This window comes from Lontra canadensis, unplaced genomic scaffold (genome assembly GCF_010015895.1).
Source record: "Lontra canadensis isolate GAN:19392208 unplaced genomic scaffold, GSC_riverotter_1.0 scaffold105, whole genome shotgun sequence".
Lineage (NCBI taxonomy): Eukaryota > Metazoa > Chordata > Mammalia > Carnivora > Mustelidae > Lontra > Lontra canadensis.
Genome location: NW_022631099.1, coordinates 224631 through 239911, shown reverse-complemented (window position 1 = coordinate 239911; position 15281 = coordinate 224631). Strand labels below are relative to the sequence as shown.

The 15281-nt window shown below is 37.8% G+C and overlaps 1 protein-coding gene across 6 annotated transcripts in view; it reads left to right on the top strand.

Moving 5' to 3' along the window:
* The window catches only part of NCOA3 (nuclear receptor coactivator 3), a 135621-nt gene that overhangs the window by 91431 nt on the left and 28909 nt on the right, over positions 1-15281 (top strand). For 5 of the 6 annotated variants that reach the window (XM_032838691.1, XM_032838694.1, XM_032838692.1 and 2 more), the window contains 6 exons: positions 10763-10867; positions 11735-11907; positions 12373-12473; positions 13601-13775; positions 14164-14352; positions 14520-14621. In XM_032838691.1, coding sequence (XP_032694582.1) covers positions 10782-10867; positions 11735-11907; positions 12373-12473; positions 13601-13775; positions 14164-14352; positions 14520-14621 — 826 coding nt within the window. In that variant the 5' untranslated portion in view covers positions 10763-10781. Of the gene's footprint in view, positions 1-5038; positions 5106-10762; positions 10868-11734; positions 11908-12372; positions 12474-13600; positions 13776-14163; positions 14353-14519; positions 14622-15281 lie in introns of all 6 variants that reach the window. The other variant, XM_032838690.1, reaches the window with a different exon arrangement.

The window sequence follows — 15281 nt, the reverse complement described above, 5'->3', positions numbered from 1 at the left end:
AGGCTTCCTGCTGAGTAAGGAGCCCCATGCGGGGCTCGATCCCAGTACAGGATCATGGTCTGAGTTGAAGGCAGACGCCCAACTCAGGCACCCCTGTTTTTGCTTTTTAAGAAGGAAATCTAGCTAAGATGGGTTTTACCCTTGATACATCTCTCTCACTCACTTCCGCCTTCAGTATTTTTCTTTGAAAAATTAGTTCAAGTTGCTTTATCAACTTTTCATTACCACATTGTTAATTTTTATAATGTTAGTGTCACAGGTAAATCCTCTGTAGCTACTTAATGTTTTTGATATTGATGGACAGGGCTGACCTCAGTACTGCAGGTGTGGGGGGTCTTGCTACTTGAAGTTTTTCACTGCTCGAACTCCAGTTCCGGAGTATCATTGCTGCCTTTGACCCTCAGTTACATTTGTAGCATTCATGGCGCGCTTACTGTTACTTCCTGCAGCTTTCCTTACCAGGTGGCTAATGTCCGGTCTTCAGTATTACCATTTCTTTTAGTACCTTTTTTTCTTCTCTGAGGCAGATAGAAATAAGGAGTTAGGAGAGCTTAGGAGAGAATGGGGCACATGCTGTGATCATTCCCCCCCTTTACATTTTATTGTTTATTTATTGAATCTGTATTAGATTTTATTCCTGCTGTGTGCACATGCTCCTCTAACCTGTTTATCTTAATCTGGTGCTTACCACTTACCTCGAGGGGGCTCAAAGATTCATTTCTCTCTCTCTCTCTCTCTTTTTTTTTTTTTTTCCTAAAACTTCATTTCTCTCTTGTTCCTTTCTTATTCTCTGCTGCTTATATTTTCATTCTGTGCCAAGGGAAAACGTTACATACAGTTTTGATGTAGAGATATTTACATCTATCCAGGAAAAATTAACCCGCCAGTTGGGAAGTAAAAAGAGATCATAAAGAACCACCACTGTGTGCTTCTGCCTAGTGCCTTTGTATGTGGATGTCCTCTTCAGAATCCTCTAAAATGTGCCTTCTTATTCTTACGTCTTTTTTAATCTTAAGAGCATAGTTAACTGTTACAGTAATTTGTTCTCTTTTCATGGCTGTCTTCGCTACCAGGTCTGTCTCCCCACACTGTTTCCGCGGGAGAATGTTTTGAATTCCACTCAGCTGCCTGTAACTTGAGAAGAGCCTGAACAGTTCTGGCTAATTTGTTTTTTGTTTTGTCTGAAACATTTTAATTTGTTGCCATATGGGATATCTGTAGCTATTTGTCTTTCAACAGAGAGCTGTTGCTGAGCTTAACCTTTATTCTTGGTATTGAGGGGTCCCCCTTACTCCCTGTGTCAGTGACTTGCTTTGTGTTGCTCTTCATGCTCGCATTCAACAGATGAGTATGTGAGTCGGGATTATTCCCAGATTTTACAGGTGATAGGCTTTTTTTTTTTTAAGATTTTATTTATTTATTTGACAAACAGAGATCACACGTAGGCAGAGAGGCAGGCAGAGAGAGAGGAGGAAGCAGGCTCTCTGTGGAGCAGAGAGCCCGATGCGGGGCTTGATCCCAGGACCCTGGGATCATGACCTGAGCCGAAGGCAGAGGCTTTAACCCACAGAGCCACCCAGTGCCGTGGTGAAGACTTTTTAAAGGCGACAAAAGTTTACATTTTAGTGAAATTGCAGTTTAGCTCTTGAGTTTGATTCCAGCAAACCCCCCTTGTCTTTTCATGATGTCATAGTAAATCATCTGAAAGATCCAGACCTTTGAGTTTTATTTCGATAGGCGGGTTGGAGCCCCTGTATTTGTTGGAGTGAAAAATGACATGTCAAAAAGAAGCAAAAATGTTCTACAAAGTTTTTAATATCCTTTCAGCCCTTCTTGCATCTTCTCTGTATTTTAAGGAAGATTATAGAGTTGGCAAAAAGTACAGCTAAGGGGTTGGTAAAGAAAAGGAGAGCTGGAGTTGGAAAAGGAACTGGGAGAATGGTGGGTAGTAGTTGTAAATAGGAGGAAGGAGTATGTAATGAAAGAGTCTCATACAATTTTTTAAAAAGTTTATTAAGAAAAAATTTTGGTTGTTTATTTATTTATTTATGTAAGTAATCTCTACACCCAGTATGGGTCTCGAACTCACAACCCCAAGACCAAGAATTGCATGCTTCTCTGCCTGAGCTAGCCAGGTGCCCCTTGTACAAGTTTTTTTTTTTTTTTTTTTAAATAATAGAGCTTATAGTGTAGAAAGTGGGGACAGAAAAGAACACAGGAGTAGAGGGCAGCGTGTAAAATAGTGTAGTAAATTATGAAAAGTGCATCAGGATAAAGAAGGGAAAACTTTATGTAATTGGGAGAGTTTGAATGGTTTCATCAGAGGTGATAGTTGAACTTAATCTTGAAGGATGAGTAGGAGTATTCTAGATAGAAAAGAGGTAAAAGGGAGATTTAAAAAGGAATGACTTAAAACAGGAAATAATTCAGTGATCATCCTTTGATGATCAAAGAATCTCTTTTAGCATAGGTCATTAGGGAGGCTGCTGCTGGTGGTAGTGGTCATGCTGAGGAAGAACCATGACTGATGCTATGTTTAGAATGAAGCTCAGGTGTGGAGGGATTCAGTGCATTAAATTGTAGGATCCAGTGTTAACCTTTAAAACAACTAAGGAATTACCCAGCTAGTTAGTATGCTGTCAAGAGAGAGTAATTTGATTTAGATGGAAGCGGCTTGCTTAACTCCCTCTGCACAGCGTGTATTTGTGAACTTGAACTTGGTTGCTTCTGTAGAGGTTGAGAAGTCTCTTGGCAACAAGCTTCCAGTTGCAACTAACACCTGCTTTGGCTAATTGGCATGCCATAGTTCTGGTAGCGGGGCCTCTGGGGGGTTTGTGTTTGAATTCAGCTTCATCAGGTTTAAGCTGGAACATAAATGTGAAAGGCTTTTGGGTCAATCTGTTGATTGAGAATGAAAAGGCAAGACATACAAAGGGAGAACAGAGAATGAAACTTGTGGATAAAATAGCTGTTAATTTACATTTGGAGGCTTTTTAGCTTAATTTATATATTAAAAATAGGACGTTTTACTCTGTTGTTCTCTGCTAGCCCCTTTTCGAATTTGTTGGCCTTATAAACTAAGGAAGGCAGGATCCAAGGGTATACCATTTCTGGCATGTGTCTGCACCAAGGTAGTTTATTATAGACACTGCTCATCGGCTTTTTCTCTTTAAAAACAGCTGCAGGCTGGTAGGTTTCCTATCAGCTGTGTTCCCATGACACTTTATGCGGTGCCTTCATTTTAACACTTACCAATTATGTTGTTATAACTGTTTATGTTTTCCTCTTCGGCTAACCTGAGAGTCATAACAGTGTATGGTGTGATTCATTTCTCCTGCCTGGACCTAAAATGGTTCTGGGCATGCAAATGTTTGAGCTGAAATAGAATTAAACTGAAAAGTGGGTTGCATTAGGTGGTTTATATTTGATCCCACAAAATGAACATAACAGGTTATCAGCAACAAAACGAGAGGATATTGCCAGTTAGTTTTTATTTGAAACTTTCTCTCTTTCCTGTCCTTGTCTTCTTTCAGCTCTTATCCTCTTTGCTAGGGTTGAATTGAAACATAAAAGTAATCACTGGAAGAGGCATCTGGTTGATGAGGAAGCTTTCATAGCAGTTCCATGTTTATCCCACCCTGGCTACCCCCCATGGTCTCTTAAACACACACAGATTTTACTTCCCTCAGTTCTTCAGTCTTTTCCTTTATGGTGCTGGTTTTCTTGGAGCTGTACCACAGATTGAAATAAAACCTTCATTTTGATATTTTAGAAAATATAATTTTGTAGGATTAAGGCTTTAGACTAATTAGTGGTGACTGTATACTAAATTGTCTTGAGTAAGAGTGTCAATTTGGAACTTGAATTTTGGGTAGTGCTTTTATATATGAATGTCTCATAATTTTTCCCAGTGGTATTTTTTTCCCTAATTGGATTAAGCAGTTTCTGCTTTTACATTAAGCTTCAAGTGGTTTTCAATAAATTATTTCAAATCCACAGTTGTTCTTTGAAAATTTTCCTCAAGTTACTGTGATTCTCAGGAGATACCCAGAAACACTCCCTAATTAGCATTATTTAATCATACCTTGTATAAGTCAGCCAAACAAGCCTGACAAATAAATTAAATTACTTGTGGGATAGTCAAAAGTTTTTGGCCCCAGCATTTAATCTTAGAAAACCCAAGACTAAAAAGACTTGGCATACTTCTTTAGGTTATAGTTTATGCGTTTTTGATCTTAAGTAGTGTTCTTGCTGTGTTAGCCACTGTTACTCCTATCAAGTGGAAGTAAGGGTAAGGGTTAATATTAGACCCACCTCAAAGGGCGATTTATCTGGTGACTTGTAGAGTAGTGGTTAGTTTTTAGGGGCATGAGGGGAATAGCAGCGTTAGTGCCTGCTGCGTTTGAGGGGCTCCTTGCCTCTGCCCCTGATACTCTGCACACCCCTAGACCCTGAGTGTATAGCTTCCCAGTGTTCTTACTGATGAGCTGAGACATTTTCTGGTTAACTGGTTGGAGGTGGTGTGATTTAACAATATAAATGGTTTATTTTTGGGGAGGGATAAAATGCCCAAGGAACATGTGGTGCGTATTTTGTTGGTTATACAGTTCTGATTCCAGCTCTGCCATCTAGTATCTGGGTGTGATCCAGTGGCATGTTGCTTAGCTCTTTCTTATCTTTCAAGTGGGAATACTGATACATTCTTTGGAGAGTCATTACGAGAAATTACACAGAATATGTGATATGCCCAGCACTATACTGCCACAAAAGTTATCCCCTTCCCTTTCCTTATTAATTTAGGAAAAGTAAAATATTTTAGTAGGTCTTTGTGCCATCTGAGATTTACCTGGTAACCCATCTCTTCCCCATTTTGGATTTTGGCATCTCATGGCACACACTCCCCCACCCCGCCCCAAACTATGGGCCTTACCATTGTTGATTGGTATCTTTTCCTTTTGGACAGGAGTACTTCCTGTATCCTTGCCCATCTGGCTAATTTGTCATACACAATATTTTTTTCCTCCTGTCTTAACTGCAGATAACCCAAATGAAAACTAGTTGATGCCATTTAGTCATATACCAACATTTTCATGACTTTTGAACTGGCAAGTATAATTCTTTTCTGCTTTTTATCCTGAATTAGTTTAGGAATGTTCATTTTTTAGCAGTTTAACTTGTCATCTGATCATGTCTAGGCTTAAACATGTATCATAGCTTATTGTATATAGGAAGTCCTGTAGTATTTATGTAAGGAATTCTAACCAGTTCCTCTAAGATTTTGTTCATTTTAAATCCAGCTTTTCCAAATGATATAGCAGTAGGTAATACTTAGATTTTAAAAAAAAAATTATTTATTTATTTGATAGAGAGAGATCACAAATAGGCAGAGAGGCAGGCAGAGAGAGAGGAGGAAGCAGGCTCTCTGCTGAGCAGAGAGCCCGATGTGGGGCTCGATCGCAGGACCCTGAGATCACGACCTGGGCCGAAGGCAGAGGCTTAACCCACTGAGCCACCCAGGCGCCCCAATAATTAGATTTTGATAACACTGAAAGTTATTCTAAATTGCTCCTGTCTATATTTGAAATAAATTGCATAGAATATCTTACTTAAATGTGGTCTTAGCTTAAAGTATGCATCATCATATCAGTATATTGAAGTAGATAACACAGATCTCTTAGAAACATTTTAGAAAAGGGAGAAAATTGTGAAACAGCTCAAGGATCTAGATGGCTGAGTTCACCCTGAAAGACTGAACATCTTTTGGGCTCTTGGATTCTGATTCAATGAAGAGTTCTCTACTCTAGTTCTTTTCTTTTTCTCTTTTTAAAAAATAGTTGTTTTTTGAGAGCGAGAGAGCACGAGCTTGCAAGAAGGGGCAGGGAGTTCCCAACTGAGCAGGAGCCTGACCAGGGCTTGATCCCAGGACACTAGATCATGACCTGAGGCAAAGGCAGATGCTTAACTCACTGAGCCACCCAGGTGTTCCTCTAGTCTGTCTTTACACAGTGGTGTCTGGGGTTTGACAAAACTGATTGGATTGTACTCTGCCTGGAAGTGTAGTTGAGGTTTATCTCTAGTTTCATAATCACTTGGGGGATGTCTTTTCGTTAGTAGCTTCAAAATATATCTGTGCAAGTCATTGGATTTATGAGGTGACTTCAAGAGTGCAGATCACTTGGGGGACAGATATATATTGTGGTCTTAATTCTCTACTGTGTAGGTGATCTTTAATAGTAGGGAGTCAGACTTTAGAAGGGGCTTAATATTCGTAGACTGTTCTTAGAATTTTCAAAGACACTGTGAGACTCTTGTGCTATATTGTTTTCCCTTTGAATATGGATTTTACCAACTCCATATATCCTCTAAACTAGATGGGATGTAATTTAAGAAGTAAAAATGTAAGCACAGTTAGCAATTTATGTTTCTTCTAGAATATTTTGGGGAAAAATGATCTATTCATGGGCCTCGTATGTAATCTGTTCTCCCGTCCCACTCTAATTATTGACTACTGACTGAAAATGGTAGATTTAGGGTGTGTGCTAGGCATTTACCTTTCATACCTTAAAAAGAGTAATTTACTAAACTAGATAATATATCTTCACAGGTGATAAAGATTGAGTCCATCTCCACCAGTGAGAAGCAGGCAGCAGACCTGGCAAATAAAACAAATGCTATTTATAAATTTTATATTTATAATGAAGATTAATACCAAATAAACAGAAAACTTATATGTCATAGTCATTTGTGCTCAGGATTAATTGTATTAGTTATTATATACACAAACTTATTTTTTGGGCAGAAATAGAGTTTTCATTTTTCATGTTGAGCATTTTCTTTATCCTAATGAAATTTGGGAGATGCATTTGCTGTATTTTGATTTTTTTCATTGTTGTATGGTATTTTATCATTCACTCTTGGAAATCATGTGATCTTTCAGGTGTTGTGCAGTACCTATGGCCTGGTACCAAGGTTCTTATCTGAGTAATAACTAGACAAAAAATTGGCAAACCCATTCTTTAAAAAAAAAAAAAAAGAAAGAAACCTTATGGTTTTACATTAGAATTTTGTGTTCATACATTCCGTACATTTGTGGATAATTACTTTGTTACTAGAGATCAGTGGATTCTGTAAAAGAGTAAGTTTGGTAGTACATAGACTACACAGTCATGCGCATTATGGCTTCTTGTTATGCCAGATCATGAGAAAGAGTCACATCTGTATGTATGGACACATTTGACATATTTATATTTCTCTACATGCACATAAAAATTGACTTAACGCGAATGATTTGTATGCCTTTCTGGTTTAGACTGGTAATTGTGGTTATTGATTTCTTCCATACTGAGAGATTGTCATGGTTTTTCATTCTTTACTGATGTAATTCATGCCTTTAAAATTCATTTTAGTGACATCCTATATCAAGTGTAGAAGTGAAAAATTTAAAAAATTTGTATTATTATATAAATTAGAGTGAAGGGAATTCTAAAGTGTGACTTAATAAGTTGAATGTTCCATTTATTCAGTATTTATTCAAGACATTTATTGACCACTTAATAAATGCCGGACACCTTAAACTGCGCTGGAGGTTCAGCTTCATACTTAATAGCAAAGTAAGGTGAATTAATACTGAGACTGTAGAGCGGCGTCCGGGTGGCTCAGTGGGTTAAGCCTCTGCCTTTGGCTCAGGTCATGGTCTCTGGGTTCTGGGATCTAGCCCTGCATCGACTGGGCTTCTCTGCTCAGCAGGGAACCTGCTCCCCACCCCCACCTGCCTCTCTGCCTACTTGTGATCTCTCTGTGTCAAATAAGTAAGTAAAATATTAAAAAAGATAGGGAGACTATAGAATAAATCACGTCTTTCAAAGTAAAGAAATGCTATTTGTTCACTAAGTAGTTTGCCGTTCAATTTTGGGGATTCAGCTTATGTTTGATATCAAAGTAAGAAAATAATATCCAGGATGTGGAATAGATGATTTGGGGGGGCAGTAGATGATATTTTTAAAGTAAAGAAATGTTATTACTCACTGGATGGTTTGCTACTCAATTTAAAAATAACTTTGTGAATAAAACCTATAAAACCAATTGACATAGCTAAAATTATTTTTCTGTACTTAAGGACTGTTTTTAAATATGAAAATTGGAAATCAAAACTGAACATACTTTAAAACATTTTTATTTGGAAATTATTTTATTTATTTTTACTTATTTATTTATTTTTTTTGAGATCACAAGTAGGAAGAGAGGCAGGCAGAGAGATAGGAGGGGAAGCAGGCTCCCAGCTGAGCAGAAAGCCCGAAGCGGGACTCTGATCCCAGGACCCTGGGATCATAACCTGGGCCGAAGGCAGAGGCTTTAACCCACTGAGCCACCCAGGCACCCCTGGAAATAATTTTAAACTTAAAGTTGCGAGAAAAAGAATAGTACAAAGAACTTAAAAATTTTCTCCTATCAAAAGTCACCCAGTGTCAGTATTTTGAGGCCCTCCTTTCTCCTCTCTTCCTCTTCTTTGCTTTTCTTTCTGTTCCTTTTCTCACCCAGTCACTTAAAATATATATAAATCCCATCCCTCCACCAGTGGAGGGTCATCTGCCTATATAATGGCCCATTTACTGTAAATATTAAGAATAGGGATAGCCTCTTAAACATGTACAGAACTCAAGTAAATTTGACATGGATAAAATATTCTTACCGTACATATTCTAATTTTGCTAGTTGATCCATTAATGTCTTCTATAGCACTTCCCCTGTCTAGGACAGAATCTAGTATGGGAACAAATATCACATTTGTCATTTCTTTTTAGCTTTTTAAAATCTGGAATACTTAAAGATTTTGTTTTTTATGACATTGTCATTTTTGAAGAACAGTATTTCTGGCATTGTGGGGGTGTGGGTATACTTCAAAATCATAATATTGAGCCACTATTTTTTTTTTTTTTTGAGATTGATTTATTTTAGAGGGTGAGAGCGTGTGTGCGCACGTGCAGGCACGGGGTTGCGGGGGTTGGGGGGCAGAGAGTCTCAAACAGGTTCCCTGCTGGCTGTGGCACCCAACTGGGGATTTCCTTTCACAACCCTGGGATCATGACCTGAGCTGGTATCAGGAGTCTGCTGCTCAACCCACTAACCCACCCAGGCACCCCATATTGACCCACTATTAATCAAAGATATGTTAAGTTCTTTTCTCTTTTATTTTAACTTGTAAGGGGGGGGGAACCAACTCTTTGGAAACATGTTTTCAGCTTCTACATTTTAGTACCAAAAATTATAGGTAGAATAAGTTTTGTTGGTATTTAATTCATACCTACAGCATATGTAAAAGTGATGTCATAATCTAGAACTCTTGGCTAATGATCATGTGGTTTTGATTTTAAAAGCTACGTATTTTAAGTTTCATTGGCATCATGTGTGAAATTTTGGATTTTTATTTGTCTGCTTTCCTGGTATTATTGTGCCACCTAGTGGAAATTTATGTCCTTCACTGCATGTCTAAATTAATCTAGATGAACTGCAAGATACATTTTTAACATATTAAGAAAAAAGTAGTTTGGAAAGTTTGATCTTCTTGATGGACATGGAATTCTTTAGGACAATGATTGTCTTCCTAAACAAGAGTTTAGGACAAATAAAGTTCTTAGTGAAGTCTTAGTAGATGTCTTAAAATTATGAACTACGGAATGTTAAAACCTGTTTTTGTTTCAACAAGAAACACCCTACATTTATTTTCTTTATCATTGAAATCTTAACCAAAACATATTACATTTCCATCAGTTAATATTAAGATAATTGTTGCTACGTGGATCTTGTCAGAATCCCTTCTTCCCCTCCCCTGAATGTTTCATTGTACATTTTCTCTCCAGGCCTAACATAGTGGAGTTTATGTGTTATTTACACATTCCAGGTTTATTTTGAAGTCACAGAAAAACAACACAGTAGGTAATAAATACTAGTGAAATGGTTTACAGGAAAGCCATGTGCTACCTTGAAAATAGCCTGAAAAAAAGTTAGACTTTTATCATTTGAAGACTCTTTACCAAATGACAAGATAAGCTCTTATTTGTGCTTTTTTGGGTAAAAATAAAATGTAGAATTTTTTTTCAAGATTTTTATTTTTAAGTAATCTCCACACCCAGCATTAGAGCTCAAAACTCAAAACTCTTTGAGACCAAGAGCCACCTTCTCTACTAACTGAGCCAGCTGGGTGCCCTGGGATTCCATCACTTGGAGAGTTGGCAGTCTCATTTTCTTGTTATTAAATATGAAAAGATGCCTTCCTTATCCTTTGTAGTGTTTAACACATTTTTAGTAGGACTTGAGAAACATTTTAGTTTTGGAGTTGTACGTTCTGCATAATTAAACTGGAATACGAACTCGATGTTGTCTTTAGAATACAAATTTATAACAAAGAGTATTAAGAATTCTCTAACCATGGGGGTGCCTGGGTGCCTCAGTTGGTTAAGTGTTTGACTTTGGCTCAGGTCATGATCTCGGGGTCCTGAGATTGAGCCCTGCGTGCTCCCTGCTCAGTGAGGAGTTTGCTTGTCCCTCTCCCTCTCCCTCAGCTGCTCCTCTTGCTCCTGCTGTCTCTCTGTCTTTCTCTCAAATAAATAAATAAAATCTTAAAAAAAAAAAAAAAAAAAAGAATCCTCTAACCATGGAGAAGGGTATACTTTGGAATTTAAGATTAAGCCATTCAAGCATACAATAGCTTTGTAAAGTCATGGATATTGTATAATATTTTCATCTTCTCATTATTCTTTCTTAGTTTTTGATGTGTGGTCACGATGAGCGGATTGGGAGAAAGCTCTTTGGATCCACTGGCCCCTGATTCACGAAAACGCAAACTGCCATGTGATGCTCCAGGACAAGGGTAGGCGGAGTATTTCCTCACGCTTCACCAAAGGCCCCTCCCCTACCGTGACATTTTTGCTTAAAGATAGCATTTCAGCTTTCTGTTATTTATATTCTCTGGTTAAAATTTTCTTTTTTGGTCTTTGCTTAAATTGTATGATTTCGCTTTGTAGTAAGTAGTGCAGCATAGTGACCAGACGGACATCCTGATGATGCAACAGAAATTTTGTTGTTGATTCAGATAGGAGCAAGAATCTTATACTAACACTTTTGATACAGTGTGAAGCGTTTCTCAGCGGAGGAGGTAGGGAGGAGCTAGGAAAAATTGATATTATCCAAGTAAGACTCTTCAAATTCCTGTAAGAAAATGAAAGTTGGTATTTTGACATTTGTGGGGTTTCATCATTCTTTTCCTGAATGAAGTTTGAAGTGTAAAAAATGGAAATCAAATATTTCATTTTATGCAGTGATACGCTAGTCTTTTTAGTATTTGTCAAGGCCAATATGCCTTGAGTTTTACTGTGATTGTTGCCGAGCAAAAACTGATCTATAGACCATAAAACCTTGTCATTAATAAGTAGCTAACACTGCTTTCCTTATTCTTTGTTGTTTTACTGTCTCTGTGAGGTAAAGACTATGTATCCTCATATTCCCGATGAAGATACCAAGACCAAGTCTGCCCAAGGCCACCAGGCTAACAAAAAGGTGGACTTGAAATTTAGGTTTGCCTGAATTTCTACTCTATTCTGCTACTTCTCCAGACAAGGTTTTGATGGTTCTATTGGCTGAATTTAGTTGGTTTAGATGTGACAGTAGTGGTGCTGTGTGCTCGTTCTGCTCAGTGCTCTTGTGTGGTAGATGTATTCACGACCCCCTTCTCTCTCAGTCTTACCTGCAGTGGTGAAAAGTGGAGACGGGAGCAGGAGAGTAAATATATTGAAGAATTGGCTGAACTGATATCTGCTAATCTTAGCGATATTGACAATTTCAATGTCAAACCAGATAAATGTGCAATTTTAAAGGAAACAGTAAGACAGATACGTCAAATAAAAGAGCAAGGTAATACAAAGTAAGAAAAACACTCAAGTGTTTCCAGAAGGAAACTTGTCAACTGTGTTTACGTTTGTCTTTTGGCTTCCTTATTGCTCATGTATGGACTACTGCTAATTGAACCTAGCCTGTGGGACTGGACAAATGAGTTGACCACTGTACTCTTTGAGAAACAGTTCATAGAGAAGTAGATAGAGGCCTGTGTTCTCACCTAGTCACGTCTTAGCTTCCTTTCAGGAAGCCATGGATAGTACATGTGGTAGTGAAGGAAAATTGAGGGTATCTTCTGCCCTCCTGGGTAAATCCTAAGTTTTAACATTGAAAAATTATAGCATTGTTTTCTTATCATGAAATGTTATATATGTGCATATATATGCTCCGTGTGTGTCTTTGTTCTGGGCACTGTGTGAAGGTGAAATTGACCTATAGCTGATACGTATATGCTATTTGTAGTACTGCTTTGTATCTTTTCAGGAAAAGCTATTTCCAGTGATGATGATGTTCAGAAAGCTGATGTATCCTCTACAGGACAGGGAGTTATTGATAAAGACTCCTTAGGGCCACTTTTACTTCAGGCAAGTATATGACACTTTTTTGAGGAATTTTTAAGACTTAAAAATACACTTTTGTAATGCGTTTAAAAATTATTTTGTAAGTAGTTTCCTTAAATAGTGTTGATTCACCTGTAGCACCTACAGCATGTTTCTCTTACTTCAAAGCAGGAGTTGGGAGCAGGGAGGCTCTTGATAAAGTGCACCTATTAATTTTTCTTTGTTGTTTCAACTAGTTTACTCCAGCTACTCTTTAGTTGATCAACTTAGTTCTTCTTTGTAAATTTTCATTAGGGAGTAGTATAGTGCCTAAAGCTTGACCTGGTGTCAAGTGGAAAAACAGTCTGTGCTAAGGATGATTTTCTTACTTTTTGAAGCTCCTTTCAAGATAAAATTCTTCAAAAATTAGAGTATAATTAGAATATAATGAAATTATAATTAGATTATAATTCTTCAAAAATTCAGATTTTATGTTGACTGTAGTTCTTTTTCCCCCAATTCTTTTTATTTTTTATAAAGCCCTATAGTATTTGTGTTGATGTTAACAGGAATGGTAAATGGTCGCTGATAATTGTGGTGGTTGGTAGATCAACAGTAGTTTTAAAATTTCTGTTTAGTGCTTTAAGTCTGGTGTCTTAATTGGCTAAGGCTGCCATAACAAAATATCACAGATTGGGTGGCCATTTCTTTCTTTTTTAAGAGCGAGAGAGTGGGGGAGAGGCAGAGGGTGAGGAAGAGAGAGACAGTCTGAAGCAGGTATGGATCCTGATGCGGGGCTGGATCTTACGACCTTGAGATCATGACCTGAGCTGAAATCAAGAGTTGGACATTTAACTGACTGAGCCACCAAGACACTCCCAGGAATTTATTTCTTAAAGTTCTGGAGGGTGGAAGTCTCCAGTGTCAAGTGTTGGCAGGCTTGGTTTCCCTCCTGAGACCTCTTTCCTTGGCGTGTAGGTGGTTGCCTTTTCCATATGTCTTCATATGATCTCTCTGTGTATGTGCATCCCTGGCGTCTCTTTTGTTACATATGAACATCAGTCCTATCGGATTAGAGCCCTATTTGTATGAAGGTTAGGGCTTCAGCATGTGAATTTTGGTGGGGATACAGTTCAGTCCCTAATAGCTAATATTAACATATCCCACTTTAGGCATTGGATGGTTTCCTGTTTGTGGTGAATCGTGATGGAAACATTGTATTTGTGTCAGAGAATGTCACACAGTATCTGCAGTATAAGCAAGAAGACCTGGTTAATACAAGTGTCTACAATATCTTGCATGAAGAAGACAGAAAGGATTTCCTTAAAAACTTACCTAAATCTACAGGTAACCTTTTAATGTGTATTTTCTAAATAAGCTAAAAAATTATTTTCTTGACAGTTTCTTAGAAAATTGAACCCACATTTTGGGAGGCAGAGTGATCATACTTGTGCAGAAGGGCAGGTCATTAACAACAAAACTTTCAAATATGACTTGGTGAATTTGGAATTTGGTACACATTTCATTGGGCCAGATATACAGCAAATTACAAAATGGTGAGATTTCTGTTGAAATGGAGGTTATTCCAGTATTATATATATATTGCCATTGCAAAATGTCTGTGTAGAAATTACTGTAGAAAACATAGTGATGAGAAAGTACAGCTTAAATTTTTGATGATAGTCATAGACTGAATTGCCAGCTTTTTAAAAACTTTTCCTTTTGTTTTCCATAGTTAATGGAGTTGCCTGGACAAACGAGACCCAGAGACAAAAAAGCCATACGTTTAATTGCCGTATGTTGATGAAAACACCTCATGATATTCTGGAAGACATAAACACTGGTCCTGAAATGCGCCAGAGATATGAAACAATGCAGTGCTTTGCCCTGTCTCAGCCGCGAGCCATGATGGAGGAAGGGGAAGGTAAGATTCACCACATGTTTGAGATTCTGTCAAACAGCGGCCACATTTCTAGTTCTGTGCTTTCTATTGTCGTATTCATTTACTGAATTCCACATCCTTACTTGCCTATTGAATACACTTGTCCTAAAGTTAAATATAATCCTTACCTGGTTAAATTTTTATTGTAGATTTGCAATCCTGTATGATCTGTGTAGCACGCCGCATTACTACAGGAGAAAGAGCGTTTCCCTCAAACCCTGAGAGCTTTATTACTAGACATGATCTTTCAGGTAAACACTTGGTATATGTGTGTGTATACATTTTGTTCATTGGTGAGTTTTTATAAAAGTTTACTATTTCTACATCCTGCACTACCATGTAAGTTCCTCTGTCCCTTACATGATGCTTTGCATGGATTACTCCTTATGTTTCTTATGCAGCTCTGAGATTCACTGAGGCCCCTGGCATTTGTGGTGGGTATATTTGAGACGTAAAATCCCTCAAATAGGGGAGCCTGGGTGGCTCAGTGGGTTAAGCCGCTGCCTTCAGCTCAGGTCATGATCTCGGAGTCCTGGGATCGAGCCCTGCATCGGGCTCTCTGCTCAGCGGGGAGCCTGCTTCCTCCTCTCTCTCTGCCTGCCTCTCTGCCTGCTTGTGATCTCTCTGTCAAATAAATAAATAAATAAAATCTTAAAAAAAAAAATCCCTAAAATAAATAAAAAATAAATGTAGAGGCACCTAGCTCTCTCTCCAAATAACATTTCAAGTCAGAAGTTAATATTTCTTTCTTTAACTTGAAACCCATTTTTCATAAATAAGTTTTCAAAAATATAGGTAATTTAATGAGAATTTCTGGGAGTAATTCTTAATATCCGCATGAGCTTCAATTAAAAAAATTTTTTTAAAAAAATTATTTATTTATTTGGGAGAGAGAGTTCAGGTGGGGGAGC